The following is a 23,530-nucleotide window of genomic DNA, read 5'->3' as shown; positions in this document are numbered from 1 at the left end:
TACATAAAACTAATTTTAAAGAAGTACTCCATTAAGTAGGTGTATGTTACATCTAATTTAAAAAATGAAGTGTTTATATTTTCTTATTTATATAAAAAAAGGGCCCAATTCTTTCTTGGGTTATAAGAAGAAGATGATTACACAGTAGTGGTATGAGTTATAGACCAGAGTGAATAATAAAAATTGAAACTAACAAGGGTGGATATTCATTCATATTGGCGGGCAGACAGCACATTATATGAATGTTGTATCGAAATCGAAGACAAGCAAGAGGACAAGTGAAGCTGATTGAGTTAATTGGGGGTGCTATAATCTAATCTAGGGTTTCCTCCTCCTCCTCTTAAGCACAAGCAGCAGCAGCAGCAGCAGCAGCAGCAGCAGCAGGATGTTCGGAACACCGGCCAACTCGAGCCCCGCCTTCGGCACTCCCTCATCCACCCCCGCATTCGGCACCCCTAACCCCTTCGCCACACCCGCCGCCTCCACTCCCCAACTCACACCCAACCCCTTCGCCACCCCTAACCCTAACCCTAACCCCTTCGCTTCTTCCTCCACTCCCGCTTTCGGAACCCCTTCTTCATCCGCTTTCGGCACTTCTCTCTTCTCTACCCCCTTCTCCCAACAACCACCTCAATCCAATCCCAATTCGGCTTTTGGATTCTCCTCCTCTCCATTTCCTCAACAGCAGCAGCAGCAGCAGCAGCAGCCTCAGCCGTCTCCTTTCGCCGCTCCTTCTCCCTTTGCCATCTCTCAACTCACCACTCAAATGGCTCCTGTCGCTCCTCTCCCTTTCTCTCTCGCCGATCGCGACATTCAGGCACTCTATTTTTTCCATCTCTTCTCATTCATTTTCACTGCTCTTTTACTTTATTTTCCTACCTAGCCTACTCTTAGCATTTCCCACTTTTAGTTGTCTAGTCCATTCATGTTTCTCATAACCACATTATTAATGCCTCACCATCATAGATATACAAAATAATTGAGGGTATTTCAACTCACTAACATGATCATCCTCTTCACCCTAACACCACTGCTCATTCTGTGTATTATTACATGCATTTAGACTTGGACACTACCTTGACTTGATTGCACAATATCTACAAGTTATTTGAAATAACAAATACCAATCATCTTCCTGTCGCCATTTTCTGTTAATGCAGTTACTGGATTCAGATACATACAACTAACTTTTCTTTTAAGAATCTCATTCCCTCATGGTCTCTCTGTAATTGCTGTTAATACTCTGCAATTTATTATATTTAATTCACAAATACTCTTTACTTCTCTTGCCTGCCAGATGGCCAATGTTAATACCTGTTTGAATTTTTAATGAACTTTCAATACGGTTCTACTTATATAGGGGATTTTAGAAGCTTACAAGGATGACCCAGGAAACACCAAGTATGCATTCAAGGTTTGTTTCTTTGCTTCACATGCTCATTTCTCTTTTCCCCTGTCCCTCAAAACTCGAGCTCTATGATTATGTCACAAGGAATATAGTGTTTATTATTCTTTGTTTCATCAGTCTGATACAATAGTTTCTATCTTGATTCGTTATTCAAATTCTGCATCGTCTGTGAGTAACTTATTCGGGCCAAACTGCCAAATTATGTTTACTTATCAGTTATCATGTATATGATATGTTTGTGTTGGTTCTACAGCATTTATTGTTCAGCGTAACTGATCCACAATACAGAATAAAGCCTGCTGGTGTATCGGATGTGAGTTCCTTAACGCTATGTTGGCTTCTCTATATTTCTCTAGTCCCACTTTTGGTTCTTGTGAGTTGCGTCTTCGGTTTTCTTGGTAAGTTTCGTTAATATTTTGTATGGACAGATTATGTGGGCAGAGGCGATGGGGAAGCTAGAAGGTATGGAGAGTTCAAAACGGGAGCGCCTCTGGCCACAACTTGTTCAAGGTTTTAAAGATCTTTCCGAGCGTCTCAAGGTTATTATTTATATCATACTTGAAAGTGCTTTAAGTATTTATGGTCAGAATATATGCTTTGCTTATATAATACTTGCAAGAATAGCCTAGATAATTTTTGTATCAGCGGAAAGTATAAGGTATGCAGATAGTGTATGCAAAATAATTGTATACTCCCACCGTCCCAACCAATAGTATACATTTGGTTGGGACATGGAGACCAAGAAAAAGTGTAAAAATTGAGTAAAGTTAGATGAAAAGTGGGTATAGTAGTGGGACCCATTTATATTTAAAAATAGATTTGAGATAGTAGAGGAAAGTAGTGGGTGTAATAGTGTTTATATTATTATAGAATGGAGATAGTGGAAGAAAGTAGTTGGTGTAATGATGTTTTATATTATAAAAGTTAACTACTTTTGGAATGTATACAATTGGTGGGACGTCCCAAAAAGGAAACTGTATACAAATGAATGGGACGGAGGGAGTACATTAATTTAGATGTTTTATTAGAGCTAAAAGCTAACTGTTAAATTGCCCTTATTGTCAGATATTGCAACTTTGTGAAGCTTGTCATCCTCCCTTATTAGTAGTTTTTTTTTTACTATTGTGTTAATGCATACATGTAAATTTTTTATGTCCCTGAAGATAATTCTAATTACAACTCACAACTGATATTCGGGATACTATGTATTTTTGGAGGACTTGACTATCTCCACTTTAGATCATATAAGGCGGGCGCATTAGGGGATATGACCAAAAGTAAATGTAATGTAGGAGGGAATGTAATAATTTCAAGTAACCTAAATGCATACAAGTGTCTAGTGTTTAAGCAGAGACCAAATGAGAACTGCGAGAATTCAACATGATACATAACTAAATTTCGACATACAATGTGCTGCATCATATTTATATATGTTTTTGGGAAAAAAAACAAACCAAATAAGATGAGAAGTTCTGAACTATGAGAACCATAAGGTTTAACATCATGTTTAACTCAGTTTCAACACTATTCTGTATATAATATAATAATATCTTTTTTTTGTCAGATAGTGAAATGTTTTTTTTCTTGACAGAAGATAGTGAACTGAAATGTTTGATTTAACATAATTTTTGAAAATTAGAGGGTTAGTAAAAATTATAAATAATAAAACTAACATTAATATATGCTAGATGATGAGGAATGGAAGTGAAGAGGATCAGAATAATTTTCGTATATGTTTTTTCTGGGGCTAGTAGTTTATTAATTATGTAGGATATTTTAAATAAGCACAATTGTTTACGGGTCTTAATTTATCAGGTCATGTTTTAAGCTTTCTATTCCCTATATAACACCCGCAACCCAACATATTATTATTAGACTTGATTATTGAGATATTTTGAAATATTTGAGCTGCGATCCATAGCTTTTTCTCCCTTTTGCGGTTGGGAAATCCTTGGGTAGTAGGTTTCTTGCAGGCAATGCAGCCAAGTTTGTTGTTATACTTGTTCTTCGTTCATATATCCATTGCTTTACAAGTTTTCCAGCATGATTTGATTTTGAATAGATAAGTATTACCATATATCTAGATTCTCTAATATTTTTGAATAGATGATTCAAGTATTTAAGTACAAATACACTTATACCTAAATAACAAGTATTTAATCAGAAACACACTTGTACCTAAATAAAAGTGCAAAATAATAAAGTCACATTATAGTCAACCTTTAGTTTGAAAGTGACAAATAATCCAGAAAACTCTAACAAGATTTCATATATAAAGCCTTAAGAGCATGAGAGTGTGACATTTAGCAATTATCTGGATGAAATCGTGAAAGCTCATGGTAGTGGTAGATCAATTGTATATCTGATTGCAATGAGATATCTTGGAAGTAGAATATTAGTATCTACAGTGTACTACTAGTGAAGTCCCATTGACATCATGAAAAAGAGATTTGGAAACATTGACATGCTCTTCTATGATCTTTCCATCATCTTTATTATTAAATTGACGAACATCAGTTTTAGAAAAAAGAAGTTATTTATCACATATAAATCTTCCTAAAAATGTTCGGAATTGTAATTAATATATGGATTTGTCATGTTTGACTTTTCCACACAATACAAAGCCCTAAAGGATATAGAGTTTGAGTCAACGACTCAACTTGATATGTGAACCGTCAAATAACTTTGATTAGTCTATCTTGGACTCCTCATCCTCATTATGCAGTTACCTCTTTAAATTACAATTTTTCGCGGCTGTAAACCTCAAGTACATGTTATTTGAGAGTAGGCAATGCCAGTTCTGCTGTGTATTTGTCTCGATTTAGTTTCTATTTTGTAACATGTGAGACTGGAAAATTGGTTGGGGAAGAAAATATGTAAATCACAAACTATGACAAATGTTGACTCCTTGTGCAATTTAATTTATGGACATTGATGAGAATGGGGAAACCTAAGGGTAAGTATTTGGACATACGATCAGTAGAGAAATTTATCGTCCACTTGATTAATGTGATACATAATTAGTATCAAGTATAAAATAAAAACTTGAAAAGAAAGCATTAAATGATTAAGATCATAAAATCTACTATATAAACCAAGTAACAATATTGGGAACTGAACCATGTCATTTTGTACTCCAATGAGTGTTTCCAAATGCAGAGAGAAAAAGCTTAATATGAATAATATATGTTTATGTCTAATATCTGCCGTTATAAGGACTTTAAAACAACATTTTACCAGGCAGTACAACCCACAACCCAAACATCTGGATTAATATTAGTGTATTCAATGACTAGGCAATAGAACATTCTCAACTACTAAAACTTATTTAAGCAATCCAAGTATATACAAATTACAATGCCAATACATAATTAATATTTTAATCCAAAAAGAATATGCATAAGTGGTATGTGTGTGAGCGTATGCATAAGTTCTTGGTTTTACATTAGAATTAATGATCTATGTGATCTTTTCCAAAAATTATCTTCCAGCATAAGGCCTGTCGTAGCATGCTTGGTGTGATGAATTGGTTGGAAGGGTAATCAGGTTGTATGATTTTTAGAGTCCTTCAAGTATTTCTGATGTGATTGAGACATTGTACTGAACAAAATAACGTACATAAGGGTTTGTATGTTTACTTTTTCTTATACGTATACTTTTTTATGTATTTATAGTATATATATCTCATATTTTTGAACTAAAAAGTATCATGTACTTCCCATCAGTTGAATATCTGCTAGAAAGTTGTAGGTTTTGGTTGTACTGACCTTGTAAAAACATTGCAGCTTCAAGATGAAATTCTAGTCTCGGACGCTGATAGATTACGTATAACCCAGAGCAATGTGAAAGTGGTACATGCCATCTCTCCTGTGTTTTTATATATGGACTTCTGTGTTCACAGGACCTTTTTCGATTAATAATGCAATCTTATATGCGCAACTTACATCTTTGACCTTTATTCTTCACAGCTTCAAAGGCACTTTCAAGCCGATACTATTCCTCGAATTGAAAGAATGAGACAGAAAGAGCATGGTATTCAAAGACGTCTTTTAAGGGTTAGAGTTATTTTACTTTACTTAGTTTGTTATTTAAACAGAAACTAGATTGTTTTGGTCGTCTATACTGTAAGTGTGTCTGTTGCAATGTTTTGTGCTCGACAATTTCCTATGAACTTCCTCCATTTGGGATAACTATGATTGTTTAAAAGATAAAGGGACATGGCAGACTTTTTGTACATTTTTCGTTTTGCATTAATTAATATTTTACCATGCTGCCATGTTTCTGGCGAGTATCAGGAGGACTAAGTAGATAGACATCCAGCATCCAGGCCCCTACCTTTACCCTTTTCCTTGGTTAAAATTGGCATCTAACATATTAACTTGTGAATTTTTTTCAAATCTCAAAAGGTTATGAGAATGGTAGAAGCTCTGGAAGGAAAGGGATTTCGACTACCATTGATGAAAGGTGAAGTGGAATTAGCTGAGAAGCTGGCTGCTATAACTCGACAGGTTGGTCTTCTTTATTAGCATCTCTTTCATGCTAGATAATGTGTTTGCTCCAGAAACTGGATAATTTACTGATTCCATAATGCCTGCAGTTGAAAGGATCTGGAGCAGAACTTTCTCGGAGGGTCCAAAATCTTCTTACTCTAGCTCGTGTTCAAGCAAATGATCTTGGCGGTTCTGTTTTTCTACCAGGATCAACTAAAATTCATGAACAGTCTCTTGCTAGTATGCAGGAGGTTAGTATTCAATACAACTAAATAAAATAGAATTATAGTTCTATTGCTGTGGTGGATACTTTGAATAATATCAATTTTCAAGATATACACCATTAGCTACAGTTAAAGATAAAATGATCTTTGGGAAGTTCATGATAGATATCAAAGAAGCTAAAAATTCTAAGTTACCCTCAACTGTTAGTAATTAATTAATTGGCCTGAATAAGGAAATGAACATAATAGCTTGAAAAACATTTCTCGTTAGCAAGTGTAATTATTATCCGGATATCCATAATGTTATAGTTATCGAAAGAATGCTCTCCAACTCCATTGTCGTTCTGTTAGGTGAGTTAGCACCCAAAATGGGATATGGTTTTTAGGAAAACCCTTAAACATGTGTCTAATTTCGTGGTATATTTATAGATAGATTCCTTTCTGGGATGCTAACTAGGAAATGAGTGGTATGGTTCATCCCTGGTGAGCTCGATTTATGTATTGTTCACTTCATATTTTAAATGGGAAGTGGGTGCTGATTGGTTTCTGTGTGCAGGTGTTGCAACAGCAGACAGAGGCCATTTCTAGGATGGGAGGTGTGTTGAAGAGAGACCTCCGAGACATGGAAATTATGATGGCAGAAGAGACAGATGCTTGAACTAGGAAGTCATTCTGGGTGGCTGCATGTTATATTCAGTTGTAATTGTTTATTTGTTGCTGTTAATTGTTATTAGCTATGCTTGATAGACTTTTTCTTGATAGTTTCTATCCATCTTTCTAATCTACTCAGCTCTGCTCAAAATTTTCATCCAGCTATAAGCGATTACTTCTTGCTTTCTTGGTGATCATTTCCATTTGATAACTGACTTGTATGCAACCTAACTGGAACTCAAGGTGAATAGGGTTACTAGAACTCATCTGAGATACATGCCAAAGTACAAGAACAAGAAACAGAAGCCTAAGGTACAAGTCAAAGAGAATGAAAATCAATGCACAACAATGTCAAAAATTGCTGTAGTAAAAAATTTTCCTCTTTCGGAAGACCAGTGCGGAAGAATTGGAATGGCTAATGGCTAAAGATACTTTCAAAAGTTGAACCTTGTGGCAGGGGTTTGAAGTTCAACTATCTAAATGACAACACCAGAAAGCTAACTTTATCTGGCAGGGATCATGTAGATGTTCCTGAACTTTTCATAAAAAAAATATAAATCAGAATATAACAGAAGGATCTATCTTTTTTGGGACGTGTTAAATTACATGCAAAAAGTCAAACTGACATGTAAAAGATGACGGAGGGAGTATTATCTAGACATGGGCACCTTTCCAAGGATTAAATCATGATTGCCAAACTCACAAGTTCCAGCCAAGATTTCTGTGCTGATTTTGTCCCCTGTTGATGTATAACTTTGTGAATTTGTTTTACTTTGACCCATGTTGGCACTATAAGTTCTTGATGGCACATTAATGGTTGGAGTTACAGTTAATGGCGACTATGTGTGTCTAACTAATGGGCCAGGGCCCCGGAACATATATCATTTGGTATGACAAGTGAAAAACTTCGCAGTGAAGTACAACAAAACCTCAATTCTTTCCACTAATTTGGCATGTACTCCCTCCATCCCAAATTAGATGACCCCGTTGACTTTGGGCACGCAGTTTAAGGTTCATTGACCGCATAGCTACATGACTTATTTTTAAAATTTTATTTTTGCAAATAAATATTTAAATATGAAATTTTTATTTACAAAAGAAAAAATAAAAAAATAAATTTTGGAAGTAGACGGTCAATGCACCTAAAGTTACATGCCCAAAGTCAACGGGGTCATCTAATTTGGGATGGAGGTAGTAACCTGGAACTTATAATCTTTTTGAACAATTGACTTTTGTTGATAGATTAGAACTAATTGACTTTACAAGTAATTTTTGGCCAATAAGCTGTTGCCAGAAGGTTCTTTTTGCTAAATTACACATGCCTTTCTTTTGCCATATTTTTCCATAAAAAACCAACAGAGTTGCAGTGCTTTAACATTCACTGAAACCTTCTGCCATAATTAATAGCACAAGCGACGTCCAGCCAGTAAATACACGTGCACCTTTTCCCTTCCCGGTCTTTTGATCATATTGCTCCCAAAAATACCCAGTTTGCTGATAGTTCTTAACAACGGTTCTGAATAAAAAGAATAAAAAAAAAATACTTATGCTATATGCAGAAACAAAATCTACTAAATAAAATATGATGCATCGTACGGACAAATGACTTCAGATCTACCTTATCAAATTGCTTCTCAGATCATTATAAATATTTTCAGCTCTTTCTCTATACGGCCCATCCTCTAAATAATTGAAATCCAATAAAGAACTTTGGAATTAATAAATTATGGGGAGAAAAAAAATGAAAAAAGTATTAAGCAAAAAAAAGGTGAAAAAAGTGACCAGCCACATGCTCTTGATGTCGTACCTTTAGAGTAGTGATGCAGCGAGGAAAGAATCAAGTAATTCATGTTCATCCAAATAGGACCTCGCCAATAAGGTGGGTCATGCTCTGTGTTGCGTTTCATGTACATCGAACTGCACATCATTATATGAATTCACAAATAGTATCATGTATACCACATGTTTTTAAACACAAATTGTACGCAGCAGGAAAAAATGCTTCATCTTGCCTTGTTTTCCCCAAAGAGCGAAGTCCGAACTCGGTCCATAAGATGGACTTGTTTGAGATGATGTCAAGCTGTTTTCCTAGAACCCAAGATTTCTGTATGCGCATTAGCAAATGTCACTGACATGTCACGGGGAGAACAAAGAAGACAATTGTCACTGATATGTACATTAGCAAATATTTACATGGTATCGTATGCAACTTACAGAAGGAATAATTCTCCAAATCATTGGAAAAAGGCTGATGTAACCAATATGAGGAACTAACCCCAATACTGGTTCCTTAGACACCTCTCGGACAAGCTTTCGACTAGGGAAACCATTAGAATCCTCCACAAGCTGCCACACTAAGCGAACCTGAGAGAATTTCCAAAGACTTTTAGCATACAACTCAAAGCATGGAAAGAATAATAACAATCAGAGAGTGTAATAATAGAAGTCATCTAACAATATACCTTTTCTGAATGATTTCCAAAATCAAAATAAGTCCCATGGGAATTGTCAAAGTGCATCTGAATTAACAAAAAGATGAAGTGATTATATCTTCGTATTTTAAAAGATTTTAAAAGTATATTGAACATGTAACCAACCGATGTGTTCAGTTTTTAAGGATAACCAGTGGTTGCCAGGAATTCACAATGTTGATTCTTCTGATAAAGAGCACAAACCTTATTAAGAAGTTCGAAATCTGAGAGCAGCTTGGAAGTCAAACTATATTTCTGCATCAAGCCATTTATACTCAATTAATTATAACCAAAAAGGTATTGCAACCTCAAAAGAGATATTCCACCCCAATAATTACCTTTCCCAATTCAATTTTCTCCGCAAAAAGCTCCGAGATGGAGTGCATACAATCTGCTGCAAGAAACATCCAGCATCTAAGATCCAGGTGACGTTCTTCTTCACTTGGGTGCGACGCACGTGGATAATCATCAAACCCAGAAGACAGAGTCTGAAATGTCATTATAGTAAAGAATATTGCAGCACTATGTACTTCTATATTCAAACAAAACTGTAAAGTAGGACCTTTGGATTCAATTCATGGATGATTAAACTGTCTCTTCCATGCCAAAAGTAGGTATTTGTCTCCTTACCTGCAATGTAAAAATCATCATAATATGTTATAAATTAAACTCATAAAAGGTGGAATATAATATGAATTAGTAAATTTATTTAAAAAAATTTTAATAGAAGAATATAATTAGTGATTCTGCATAATCATTTGCTATAAGAACAAAAAGTTATACTCCCTCTATTTTTTATACGACGCTTTGAATTTTCGCGCACACATCTTTAGGTGGGTTGACCGTTTAATTGATTTTTCGTTTGCAAATTAAAATTCTAATTACAAATTTTTATTCAGAAAAAAATTAAAAATAATATTTACAAGTGCCCGGTCAAGGCATTTATAGGTGTGTACCAAAAATAAAAGCGTCATATAAAAAAATAGAGGGAGTAATACTTAGAGGTACTTCTAATCAACTTTGCACGGGGCCTCCAAATTCTCAGGAACGGCTCTGCTCTCAGTAATAAACAACAGTGTTTGTGTTTGTTTCTATTCTAGTGTTCATTAAACTGATCTTGGGTCCACAAATTCATGTTTCTAGCTGTCTTTTAAAGAGTAATCCCAACTTCTAATTTATAAAAATATGAAATTCCTTGTCTTGTCTTCATTTTCTAATATCTTTGAAGTAGAAGGATAAACGTGTCCGGCTCAACATAGTTGCAGTTATCTTGGGCTTGATTTGCCATTTTCTGTGCAAGATGGATATGCTATTACATTGGGGTCACAATGCCGGTTCTACCAGGATGTGTGGAAAAAGTATTTAGTAGTACTAACGGCATCATTCGCACATACTGCAAGAGAGCAGCTTAAACACAGTTTTAAAACACAGGAAAAGTTATTTAGACCTGATTGTGTAGTGTTGAACCACTGAAACCATGCTTCGAGACGAACAAAAGCCCGCTCGAGAAAGGAAGATATCTTTTTCTGTTCAAGATCACTAAAATTCTTTTTCTTCATACTGCAAACCAGATCTGGGGGAAAGAGAAGCATAAAGGATGTCATTATCACAAGAAATATAGCTTCTTCTAATGACATTATAAAAAAGAACTTTGTGATGTTAGCACACTAAGAATGTCTTAGAAATTAAATAATATTTCAAGTGCTGGAGCCCTGGCTATTCATCATTCTGCTGGGAAAGAGAAGTGATGTGTAGTTACATGAAAAGAAAGGAATTTGGTACTTGTAACCGATTCTAGGATATGAGTATGGACAATTGTGCATGAATATTCTGAAACGTATTATACAGTATACAACATAATTACAATCAACCAAATACGATGAGTCAATAAATTGATTTCTACACTCTACATTATATCAATCAAAGCGAAACAATACTGTTTGAAAAAAAACAGAGGTGTGGATGAAGTCTAAAGTAAAGAGTAGACATGACTACGACAGAACCATCAGTAGTCTCATCAGAAGACCCTCAATGGTAGCAGGAACAATATGTTCTGCTATTCCATCATCACAGATAATTGCCTACAACTGGGTCAAAAAATCAGGCACAAATCCATACTCTATTCTATTTCCCCCAAGATGGTCATCACCACGCCATTTCTTCATTTTTACTATTATAAATAAATTTGGACACTTCAACTTGCAGAGAAACTAACCCTTCTTTTCCTAAAAGGTATTATTAATACTACCATATTTAATGTAGCTCCTTGATTTAGTAACTTGAACCAATAAAGAAGATAAATATGCGGACACTCTTAAACAAAATTATCCAAAAGCAGCAAATGTAAAATCAAATGTACCACGTAAAACTAAGAATAGAGTTGGGGGGTTTCCATTGGTTGGATGCTGGAGAACAAATTCAGCTGGGACCTTACTGCAAAGATAAGCAAAGGTATTATATTATTATAAAATCATGTAGATAGCGCCATTGGAACCATGAGGTAGAAAGTAAGCCATGAGCAATCCCCACCACACATGGCAAAAAAAGGGATTACCTAAGAGCTTCGGCACCTAAAATCTGCTCACGGGGAATCCATCCATCAACATTCATTAAATCTAGCCAATGGCCAACAATATCCAAGCAGATGTAGATATCCCATCGCCTATTAAACATATATAAATATAAATTGATTTGTCGGCATTCTACAAAAGTCAGAACTGAAGCAAAGTCAACACAAAGTACACTAGAGACCCCACCAGATCAGTAGTTGATGAAAACCTTCATCCCATAAGAATCCTCTAGGAAAGAAAGGGCGACTGGGAACAGCTGTATATAACTCAGCTGGCCAGTATGAAATAAAATTATTTCCCGATTTTGCCTGCATGATTAAGATAGTTACAAGGCAAAGCTCTGCACTTTCAAGATATTATATGTACTATAACGATATGGTGGCAGGGTAGTAAGGTAATTACATTGATGTTAGTTGGCAACGAGATTTTTGATTCTCCATAGAAGTAACCGATTCCCCCCAACAAATTACCAATTGCAGCCTTACCAACTGTCACTGTGTTAGAATCAAGCTGGAAAATTAAGAAAGTTTAGGCTTTCACAGTTTAATGCCTATTTGACACTTTAAGAAGCTTAGATAAACAGATACTTCAACAAGTCATCTAGGAAAAGCAGTAAAATCAGTAAACATGGTTTGCTTTTATGCTAAAACCAGCAGCTGGCTGACAAAATTTTAGACAACTTTAAAGAATGAAGGCAAAAGGATAATAAACTTTATGAAAACTAGCAGCTAACCTGTGTTAATCACAGCAAAGATAAAAGTTTTTAAATAAGTACTATGGTCATGAGTACCTTTAGTTACAAATTAACACAAATTGATTAAAGTGAAAACTGATAAACTAAATTTCTTTTTGACTAATAATACCAATTGACGGGGAATAAAATACAAGGAGACTTTTTTTTATTAGTAATTGGTTTCAATATATTATTTATTAGATATACTAGTGATTTATCACTTGTATGTTTTAAACATGGGGCTAGAAGTATAAAGGAATCTCCAATGGGAGAGGCGCTTAGCTAAAAAAATCCTAAATGGCAGAAATTAATCAAATTATACACAATATATAAATTGCCTACTCCAACCATTCAAAGGCCTTAAATAAAATTATAGCCAACCTTGTCATATCGGTTAAATTTGTCGAGTTCTCCTTGCGAAGTTAATAAGATAAAACACAAGCAATCTCCAACTGAAAGAATATACAAGGTCAGACACCCCCCCCCCCCCCCCCCCACCACCACCACACACACACACACACACCAGCACCACCACACACAGTCCCATCAGTAGGACAACAATTTTTCCATGATAAGACAACAACCTCTTCTAGAAACCCTATTGAAATTGAACAAAAGGAAACACATGACAAGCAAGATAAAACCAAGCTGGCATCGAAAAACACAAGACAAGGAGAATAACCACAACAAAATGTCACTCGGTAAGACCATAGGCATTTAATCACCATTAGATTTAAACACTTTAAAAGCCAAAACAGTGTGGTTTATAATCCTTTGCTCATGATCGATGGATATCACTGATGAGTCTCATGTGAAAAACACAGCTACTATGTAATAAACAGAACTATCAAATGTATTACTTTCGTTGTTACAGGATAACAAATTAGGAATAAGAATACAGTAAAACCTCTATATACTAATAGCTTTGGGACTAGAGAAAGTTAAATAATTTATCGGTCGAGAGTCGAGATTAATGATATGTTGTCACTATTATGTCAGGGTGACCAGGAAAAACTTGAGTTGTCGAATTTCTTAATTTATCGAACTGAAATAACTGAACCAAAATGATCTAAAAACACATACCCCGAACCGAACCATACCAAAAAAGATATGTCTGTTCAGTTCAATTTGTATAATTTTCATGTCAAAAGTAATTGAATTTGTGAACTACTATGTATCTCACAAACTGTAGTAAAAGAAGTAATATGGAAATTCTAATATTTTGAATGATAGCTCTCCTGAGTTTAATGAAAGGTGCTTATTAAAATTACGATCAACCAATATGCAGAGACCAACAGACTTATCACTACTTACCAACTCAGCATCCACCTATATTTTACATATCGATTACTGACAATTACTAGAAAAATGTTTAAAAAACAAGTAAAAAATTATTACGCCAATAATAATGCTTATCCAAAGCACAAGTAAAAATCACAAATTTATAACACTTCAAAATTTAAATTCTAATACTTGACATCAATATTTCACACGCGAACATATAAGATGTTTGACCAGACAAACAACAAAGATATCAAAATGCAACACTTCATCGTAAATCAGAACACAAAGCGCATATACTTATACATGCACAAACATATGTTGGTAAAAGTTGTGATAAATAAATCAGAGGGAGGAAGAACATAGAAAGGGTCCCATCTATTGCTTGTGCCGTGTATGAAAAAGTCTAGTTAAGGCGAGGACAAACCAAACAAAGCACATTTCATCCAACAAAGAAGGGCAGGTGAAATTACGCGAGAGAATGACATCGCCCTCTTTTAAACAAGTACATGGACTCCAATTAATTTGCCTCGTCTAAAGAAACCGACTCGATATACATATAACGGACCTAAATAAACTTTCCAAATCGAATTAATACTCTTAAGAGATTACTATAATCTTTGCTAATCAGAATTGAACTCTAAAGATAACATTTAAGTAATGGGCTGCAAAGCTTTTAAGTTCGGACAACCCGAGTTTCTTTGGGCTTTCTCATGGGTCGTCCAAGGTATTATTAGTTCTTATAATTGGTTATTGTGCATTTATTAATCTTGCATCCCCAAATTTTAACATGTGCTACATTCTTGTGCTTGTATAAATTTTGTGTGCATGGTTACTAGCAATAATATTATACCTAAAATTATATTTAGGTAGCAATGTACTGTAATAACAGCCAGCAATGTCTATATGTAAGCTAACATGCAGATATAAGAAAACACAATCAATTTTAGAGATCAAAATTTTACAGTGGAAGGGAAAATGCATCTTTTAGTACCTTTCCAGATGTGTTAAAGCAATTTATGAACTTGTCATCCAATTCATTTTCCTTATTGCTTAGCTTGTCTTTCAATTGAGTACCTACATATACAAGGAGGAGCATCCAAGTGTAAAAAAGTATAAAACATTGACATCCTTTAAAGCCACAAAAGAAGAAAGTAAATGTACTTCTATTTATCAAAGTTGGATTTATCCTTCCCTCTAAAATTCGTATCAAATATACAAAAGAAATACATACATCATGGCACGAATATAGCCTATCTTCTAAGAATCTCCTAATTACTCTCTCTAATAACAGCGTGATTACTGTGTCAGACTCTTCTAATTAGTATAACCTTAATCATGGTCAGTGAATCAGTTAATTACTATCCCTTGAATACAGCTTATGGAATACTGAATACGGTAATCCACTAACACCAGTAAGAAAGAAACTAAAAACATCAATGATAAACTTATAAACTAAGATTCTAAAGTAAAACGTAAGTTTAAGACTTTAAGGTCAAGAAAGACACTAACAGACCCAAAATATGAATACTAAGAATGACCCTAATTGATATGTATTGTAGTCTATCCAACTCGCTACAAGTTATAAAATTCCACTAAACATTACTCCCCAAAATATTACTGGAACTATCGATAAGTGTGGATAACTTCCTGTAGGCCATCAAAAGTCAATAATAGTTATGAATTTCCACTGCACTTTACTAGCCAGTGAAAATAATTTACAGCAGAGCATGCATGTAATACAATTAGATGCAAAAGCAAAGAAATGTAAATTAAATATGTCCTGTCAGCCTGAAAATTCATACACTGAAGTAGCATTATTTTATGAACTTCCATGACACTTTATATGCATAGTATACAAAACCATTGATGTAAATTTAACATTTTAAAGTCCATTTTACAAAATTATCACAAAGGCCCAACTAAACTTTAATTACAATAATCTCGAGTGCTTACAATGTGGGCACATGTACATCAAATAAAGTACTAAACTAATATTACACATAAATGCACCTGTGAGGCTGCTAACACGCTCTTCAACATTAGAACTATCAAAGCCAGATCCAGATAGAAAAGCAATATCGAAACTGAACGGAATTCTAGCTGTTATCTGCAGTACATTAGAAACAGAAAGGAAGCTGGAAGTATAAACCTTAACTGAAACAATCGAAGTTAAAGTAACGAGAATAGTATTTGCCCATATGAGATGGCGCAAACTCCGATCCTGTTTGATCATGTACCTGAAAGACTAATATGTTTGCAGAATCATCCGACGTATCTGGAAGCTGCAAACGCCCAAATCTTCGTACCTATGGAAAAAGATACAAATGAATACAGTGACAACAAGAAAGAGTACTGAGTGGAACATAGATGTAATATATGTCGTAAGAAAAATAAAGAGACATCCTTTAATTATAATCTGAGGAATTGGTCAGCCAGACAGGAAAGACAAAATGGACAATGAACCAACTTCAAATTATCTTACATACTTGGTCCCCAAGAGTTTCCTGAAGTAGGTCAGACAAATTATGAATGTGAGGGGTCTTGAACCCAGAATAATGGACCTCTAAATCATTCTGCAAAACAAATGATTTAAAATGATCAACCAATATACAATATATCATCAGGCCAACTGACATATCTTACATATACTTGTTCTCTGTTTAAGAATGTAAACTTTCAGGCTGTAGCCAACCAAATAAGGGACCAAGAAGCATTAAATTCCCAGAAACTGACAGAAGTGTATGATGAGGGAGCATCCACGTAAAAATGCTTGGCTTGATATCAGTGCACGAGTATGGAAGGATTCATAAAACTAGTATACAACCAGAGGCAATACGCTTATTTCATTTTTTAAATATTTTATAAGCATGAAGTACGATTTCCCAAAACTAACAGTGACAACAAAAAATAAACAGATTACTCTTCTTCATTTCAAAGCAAACAAGATAGACAGGATAGATTAGCGAAGTGCAGTAAAGTGCATTATATTATACAGAAATTATTAATATCTTTTCTATCAACCAGTGTAAAGTTAAAGTGAAAACTTTAAAGCCATGTATAATTGGAAAATATCAGAAGAAACTACATCATGGAGGCTGAATGGAAGAATTAAATGTTGAGATTATGAAAAGAGTATAATGTTTGGTTGTAGTTCTATGGATTCGAAAACTAGCAGATTTCGGGAAAGCGGATAGAATCCGCAAAACATATATGAAAAGAAGAGACAAACTACGCTCGACCACACATAGATGTATATTCGTCTATCTAGCAAAAACAAATCATGAAGCCAACAAAAAAGCCCTTGAAATAATTCTGGAGGTGAGACATAAACCAGTAATTAGCACATAGATCACATAATAAGCTTCCAGATTCAATATTAGTCGTCAATACATCATAGATATCTGATCGAAAAACTTATGTCTTCTCACAAAATTTAAAAAAAGATTGCAACTCTTATTGAATAACTTACCGCTGATTTTAAATGCAGCTGCCAATTCCCGACATCCTCTCGTGAACCTGATGCCAGACAAGAACTCTCATGAACATCCACAACTCCTCTGCCCAGACTCAGAGCATTATTTCCCTCATCAGCCAAGTAAAAGAAGAGGTGTCCAATTCTCTGCTTTTCATCGTTAATTCTAGATTGATTAAACATAACAAGATCAGAAAATGACTTACTTAAACTTACATGATATCCATATTAATTTTTTTGTTTGATACTCCGACTCCTAGCTCAAGCCATCAAATAATCTACGATGGTAAAATTACATCAAACATTTAGTTTGATATCATATAGAATTACCATGTTAACTAAATTATAGATAGTGACCCCTAGGTCTTAATTTATAAATTGACAATAAGTATATCAGATTGACCACACCAAAGGAGCATCTTATGTCAGGTTAAATGAAGAAAGACAATGTAGTTTCCCACTGCAAGTGTCTCTAACTGTCAAGTTCACATTCTTTTAGCGTACTGAACTCCTTGAATTTCTCTTCCCTAACTAACGTCTGTAAATTTTGTACCATCGAAAAAAATTAGAGATGAGACAAACACATTAAATTAAAATTACTATTGCAAATATGAAATATTATTATTTTTAATTGATACACCTGTTGAATGTATTTTCATTCGGTAAGGATTCTTTTAAAAAAATTATTTTTAAGTTGCCAATCTTCACTTATGAAGAACTAACTAAATGTAACAGTCTCACAATTTTAAAAAAAATACCGAATCATTTGGCTGTATGATTTGCAGAACTTTTTATAGAATAAACAGATGTCTTTACATTGTGAAAAAGATAATTATAATGAAAAACAAGAATAAAACATATTTAATCAAATTGTATTTCAAAAGTACACAAAAACCGTACATCATTAATCTTATACTGTATATTAGGATAAGATAACATTATGAAACACAGTGTGACAAGTCATTCAATCTAAGCCCGGCTAGGCTTAGGTCAGGTTAATCTTGTGTCCCTTTCCTCTTATAAATTTGTAAAGTTAACAAACAATCAGTTTATTTGTTGAATAATACTATGTCTACTGATAGATAAAACATATCTCTTATAAATATACAGAGAAGTATGATAAAATACACTAAATATTTGTAAATATTTACAAATGATAAGTTGTGAAATGATACCTTTTGTTATATATACCATCGGGGGAAAATATTTGTAATTAGACAACTAAACATCCATCTTACTTATATTTTACTAAATAGTTATACACAGTTATATATTATGATAAAAGACACTGTCACACTTGTGCTGTTATCATAATAACTATGATGCAAATAAATAACTATGATGTAAACATATAATTTAAGTTGGTCATTCGCGATATTTTAAAAAAATTATTGGGAAGAAAGTCCAACAGTATCCTAGGTCATTCCTTAAATATATAAATCCTAGGAACTTAGGACATGGATAGGTAGTTTCATCTCATATATTCCTTATTCTTATCCCTATTTGATATTTTATTAATACCCATAGATTCTTTAATTAATAATAAGTAAATTAAGAGAATGTCCTAGTAATGTAAGGAACCACTAAGACATTGTTTGAGCACTATTTGTTACTTCCATTCCTTATAGATTAAATTAGGAACATGAATAGCTACTTTATTGGACTTGATCTAAGATCTACTAGGCTTCTTGATTAAAAGAGTGGTTTAATTGGATACCATTCGATAATAGCTGACTAATGCAATGTTTCCTTCAAAATTTTAGATATTCATTACCTAACCAAAAAAACCACCTCTTACTTATTGAAGTTTTTACATAATAGAAGTTTCTGGCAACAAAATTCTATGAGCAGTATCTGGAGGGGGAAAAACATAAAATCTTAATAATGTTACCCCAGCAGAGCAAGCATATCCATGTTAATGTACCTATTTGATTGGTGCATGGTACAGAATATTCACTTTAAAATATAAACCCTTACAAGTTATAGTGTCTCTACCACATTCACGGTTCCCCGAGTAAAGAAAATGTACATGGCATAAAAGACGAGCAGTTTAAACTTTCTGTAACATATTAATAGTATACTACATACTTATGTAAATAATTAAGATATTTATAAATATATTTAAATAAAATCTAGACATAGGACCAAAAAGATTAATACTTTAAGCCTATACATGTTTGTTGCTATTTAATACGGTTTGATGAAATATTCATATTCATATGAAAAAAACTAACCCTGTGACTCTAACCCAATAAAAAGAAAAATCCAGATATTGTGGCATTCAAGCACTGACCATACTTCATAATATAAGGTAAGGAAGTTTACATTTCAGTTCGCACATCACTTCGAACTACCCAATCTCCTCCATAACCACTGTTTTTTCCTCTATATTTCAAGAAACTTGTTTCCAATGTCATTTCTTGGTCAATAATAACTTGATGCCCATAATCCCGCCCATTATGAGATGTCCAGCCATACTTCTTCAGCTCATCTGAATCTTGGCAGACATGTCGGACAAAATACCTTCCATCCTTTACACCAATCCACATCATCCCACCAATCAGAGACTGTTGAACCCTGCCACACCAAATGCTTACAATGATCACAATCACAACTCGTAATACATAAATGCAACGGATACCAGTTACAAGGTTGATAAAACACCAGAAAAGTATAAACATAAAAACCAGTGTTCCATTAACAGCAACTGCCAGAAACAGGATGGCGAACTTGAGAAGGGCATAAGATAAATACCAAGAATAAAAAACATCACAATATAATATTAAGATTTAAGGTAACTCCGTATGACATGATTATGATTGTCATATTATGTCGAACATACGGTTGTAACTGGCATTCACATCCCCACTCCAAGGTAAAGAACTAAAGATCAAAGAACCCACTCACATGTCATGTGTTCACGCATAACCAAGCTACTGACTGGATAAGGAGACCACAACTACGTGCTATGCTGACACACATCTGAACGCCTATGTTACCCCGACTCTTCATGTTGCCTTCAGTATCCGTGTCGAAAACTCGACACCCTAACATGGGTATGGACACTCCGACACTTATTTTAGGAGTTTTATATCGAAGTGGTCACCGTTCTCATCAAAATATCTTACCTAGCTAACCAATCTCCACGGAGACTCGTTTAAACTTTAAAGCGCTCAAATCATTATCTCATCAAAATAAATTAAGGTTAAAGGAGTGAGGAGAAAATTTAAAATAAAACATATTATATACTTATATGTGTTTTAATGTGCATCTACATGTATAATTATAATTTACTTTTATTATGTGAGCCACGTATAATACACTTCATCTTGTGACTAGGATTCAGTTAAGTTTTCTGTCCATGTATTTTTTAGATTTTACATAGTGATATTAAAAGTGATTTGAGTGTATGAAATGAGTCCCCGTGGGGATCGGGTAGTTACACGAGATATTTTAACGAGAATGATGACCACTTCAATATAAAACCCTTTATTTTAGGCCAAAAGCAAGTATAATTTCCAGATTTGCCGAGCCCCCCAAGACATGTATCCATGTTGGACACTTTTAGCCGAGTCCGGGTACCATAGCTCAAGGCATCACCTTCATAGAGTGGGGAAACTAAGACGCACAATATGTTCCTGAAAGTACAAGATGTGCAAAAAAAAAAGGGGGTATGTGGCTTATATGCTTAGTGCACAAGAGAAGCTTCTGAGATATTAGGACCAGATAACGGGGTAACATGGTTGCATGGGCCTTTAGCGGTGCCCTGGGTGTCACAAGCAAGACGCTGGAGCAAGCACACAAGAACCTGTTATATGAATCCTGTTGGCAGTCGGTACTAGTATTAAACTGAAATACCAATTTACTTATTCAGGGCATGCCATCCTTTCACCTTCAGTTACATGTATATAAGTTATGTATTCATAGCATGGGTACAGGATACAAAGTTTTTATGTATTGATACATGCCAAAGCTTGTGCACCCAGGCCACACAAGGTAGACAAAAGCCTAAACTCAGAAAAGCTATATGGCACAAAACCAAACACTGCCAGAAGCACAAAAGTCTGCCACGAATTAGTTTAGGTTGCGTTTGGGAACATGTATTTCTTTCAAATTCTGGATTTCAAATGACATGATTTGAGGTGTCATTACAAATTCTCAGCTTTATACTAGTATTTGAATATCCTGGATCTCAAATGAAATTCATATCCAACTTTTTGTGTGTACTGTGTCCAAATATGTCATTTGATCAAATCCGGAATTTCAAATGAAAATCAAGTTCCCAAATAGGCCAGTGGAGGAACCCACCAAGATGAACCATTTGAAAAACAAGTTAGCTTTTATAGATAAAAAGATACAATGGCTCATGTCTCATTAACAAAATGGCACGCTCAAAGTTGAAAATCTCTCTTGTTATATTTATTCAATTACTGAGCAGTGTAATTAAATTGAAACTAAGTTCTCGGTCTGTGAGTTGTGTATATCATTTTCCCCAAATGTACTTAGTCGATCACAAATTTCTGCGAAGTCATTCACCAATAGAAAGGGTCGACATTTAAATTATAATAGTTCTGCACTTCTGCCACATTTCAAAATAAATGCATCCTCCAAACTACATTTAAGCCATATCAATATTCCTAATAAATTAATAAAATGTCGGGTAGCGATACCTAGCTCGAATTCCAACATAAACATTTGGGCGGTAAGTTCCCCAGTATAAACTCTCCTTGTGTTCACCTTGAAACTGCACATAAATAATCACCAACAGTCCAATTAGATGATCACATAGATATAAATAAGTACATAAGTAGCTTTTACGAGTTTACGACTCCGATATGAAAGAAATTAAGGGAGTATACCATAGGAAGATCAGCGAGTTTCGGAGAAGGAAAGGGGGTGACAAGTCTACGAATCTTATCATCAACATCCCCGGTGAAATTAACCAGACGGTAAATTAAAAACAAGGCGATTAAGAAAGTGAAAACTCCAAACCCTAACAATACTTTGAGGTTGAGATTAAGATTGAGTATAGAGCTAGTGTTGTTTCTGGCATTGTGTTTTCGTAATTTAGGAATGGACTTTAAGTTGCCGGAATTGAGGTGATCGTTGTCCTCGGTGCCGGAGGATTTGATTCTACTCCGGGCAGATCTCCGGCCGGTTGTTGACGTCATTTTTCAGGTGAGATTTAACATCAGAGGAAGGGGATTAGCGGGATGAATGAGTGAGAAGTGAAGAGCACGAGTTGGACTTGGGAAGAGTGTTGACAATTCAAATGGTGGGCTTCAAAAGAACGGGAACCCGCTTCGGAGCCAGGCAGCCAGCCCAGCCCTCACGCAAAGTAAAAGTAATTGATTAATGGGCTTAAGTTAATGGGCTTGTTGGCTATAGTAAAAATATATTCAAAAAATTAGATTTTTGAATAAATTGATAGTAGTTAATAATTTTTATCATTTTTGATGGACGGAATACAAACAAAATGAAACTTCAACTAGAAATATTTTTTTATTATTGATAAATGTGTGCTCCAAAAAAAAGTAACTATTTTGGAAATTGATATGTATATATTTTTTTTTTAGTAATATCGTTTGTTCAAATCCCTTTTTTACACTTTTTTTCTTAAATAATTGATTTAATTGTACTAAAGTGGCGTTACCTAGCTTTTTTTTCAACATGGAAATGGTTCTATAATATATGCACAATTTAGTGGTCGAGTTTAATTTTTAAACATCCGATCGGGAAATCTTTTAGATGGATGTTACAAATACTCGTTTAAAAATTTTAAAAAAAATGAAAAGAAAAGGGATAAAAGCACCACATATCTATTACTCCCTCCGTCCCACAATACATGTCTCTTTTGAAAAAAAAATTTGTCCCACAATACATGTCTACTTTTAGTTTCCAATGCAAATATATTGCAAATATTTCAAAATTACCCTTCTTGAAAGTTGTATAACAATTAATGTAGGTTGAATAAGAGTCTACATTCATGCATTTATTAGGGGTAGAGGTGAGAAAATTTTATCTAATCAATGCTTTCTTAATATGCGTAATTTTTTAAAAAGAGACATGTATTGTGGGACGGAGGGAGTATAACATCTTTTTATGTGTTTCGGACTTTCAGTAGATCTCCCTCCAAAAACCAGACCAACTTGCTCCCTTTCTTGCAAACAAAAACCGTAAATGCTCGATCTGCTTGCCAAGTACTCCGCATGAAATGAACAATTACA

The 23,530-nt window shown here is 34.5% G+C and overlaps 2 protein-coding genes across 3 annotated transcripts; one reads left to right on the top strand and one right to left on the bottom strand.

The window, feature by feature from the left end:
- Nucleotides 1–71: 71 nt before the first annotated feature.
- On the top strand, nucleotides 72–6,970 carry LOC108201843 (nuclear pore complex protein NUP54). The gene is made up of 9 exons (XM_017370160.2): nucleotides 72–817; nucleotides 1,361–1,414; nucleotides 1,662–1,721; nucleotides 1,837–1,947; nucleotides 5,194–5,259; nucleotides 5,377–5,463; nucleotides 5,815–5,916; nucleotides 6,006–6,149; nucleotides 6,679–6,970. Exons 1-9 carry the CDS (start codon nucleotides 386–388, stop codon nucleotides 6,778–6,780), a joined length of 1,158 nt encoding a protein of 385 aa, XP_017225649.1. The 5' UTR covers nucleotides 72–385; the 3' UTR covers nucleotides 6,781–6,970.
- A 1,017-nt stretch (nucleotides 6,971–7,987) lies between these two features.
- Nucleotides 7,988–22,609, bottom strand: LOC108201839 (mannosyl-oligosaccharide glucosidase GCS1). Of its 2 annotated transcripts, XM_017370152.2 has the most exons (22): nucleotides 22,163–22,609; nucleotides 21,974–22,047; nucleotides 19,629–19,880; nucleotides 17,301–17,469; nucleotides 16,318–16,404; nucleotides 16,069–16,137; nucleotides 15,842–15,938; nucleotides 14,823–14,905; nucleotides 12,217–12,324; nucleotides 12,001–12,122; nucleotides 11,799–11,906; nucleotides 11,604–11,677; nucleotides 10,692–10,817; nucleotides 9,807–9,874; nucleotides 9,583–9,732; nucleotides 9,449–9,499; nucleotides 9,236–9,292; nucleotides 8,988–9,137; nucleotides 8,786–8,877; nucleotides 8,581–8,690; nucleotides 8,392–8,455; nucleotides 7,988–8,289 (listed from the first exon to the last, which is right to left on the bottom strand). In XM_017370152.2, exons 1-22 carry the CDS (start codon nucleotides 22,472–22,474, stop codon nucleotides 8,145–8,147), a joined length of 2,568 nt encoding a protein of 855 aa, XP_017225641.1. In that variant the 5' UTR covers nucleotides 22,475–22,609; the 3' UTR covers nucleotides 7,988–8,144. The 2 variants fall into 2 exon arrangements, with proteins under 2 accessions (XP_017225641.1, XP_017225642.1); XM_017370153.2 differs by lacking the exons at nucleotides 7,988–8,289; nucleotides 8,392–8,455; nucleotides 8,581–8,690 and having other exon boundaries at nucleotides 8,786–8,901; nucleotides 22,163–22,561.
- Between the last annotated feature and the right edge of the window lie 921 nt (nucleotides 22,610–23,530).

The sequence above is a fragment of the Daucus carota genome, chromosome 9 (assembly GCF_001625215.2).
Source record: "Daucus carota subsp. sativus chromosome 9, DH1 v3.0, whole genome shotgun sequence".
Taxonomy (NCBI): Eukaryota; Viridiplantae; Streptophyta; class Magnoliopsida; order Apiales; family Apiaceae; genus Daucus; species Daucus carota.
The sequence above is the reverse complement of the archived record's forward strand: the minus strand, read 5'-3'. Positions and strand labels throughout refer to the sequence as shown.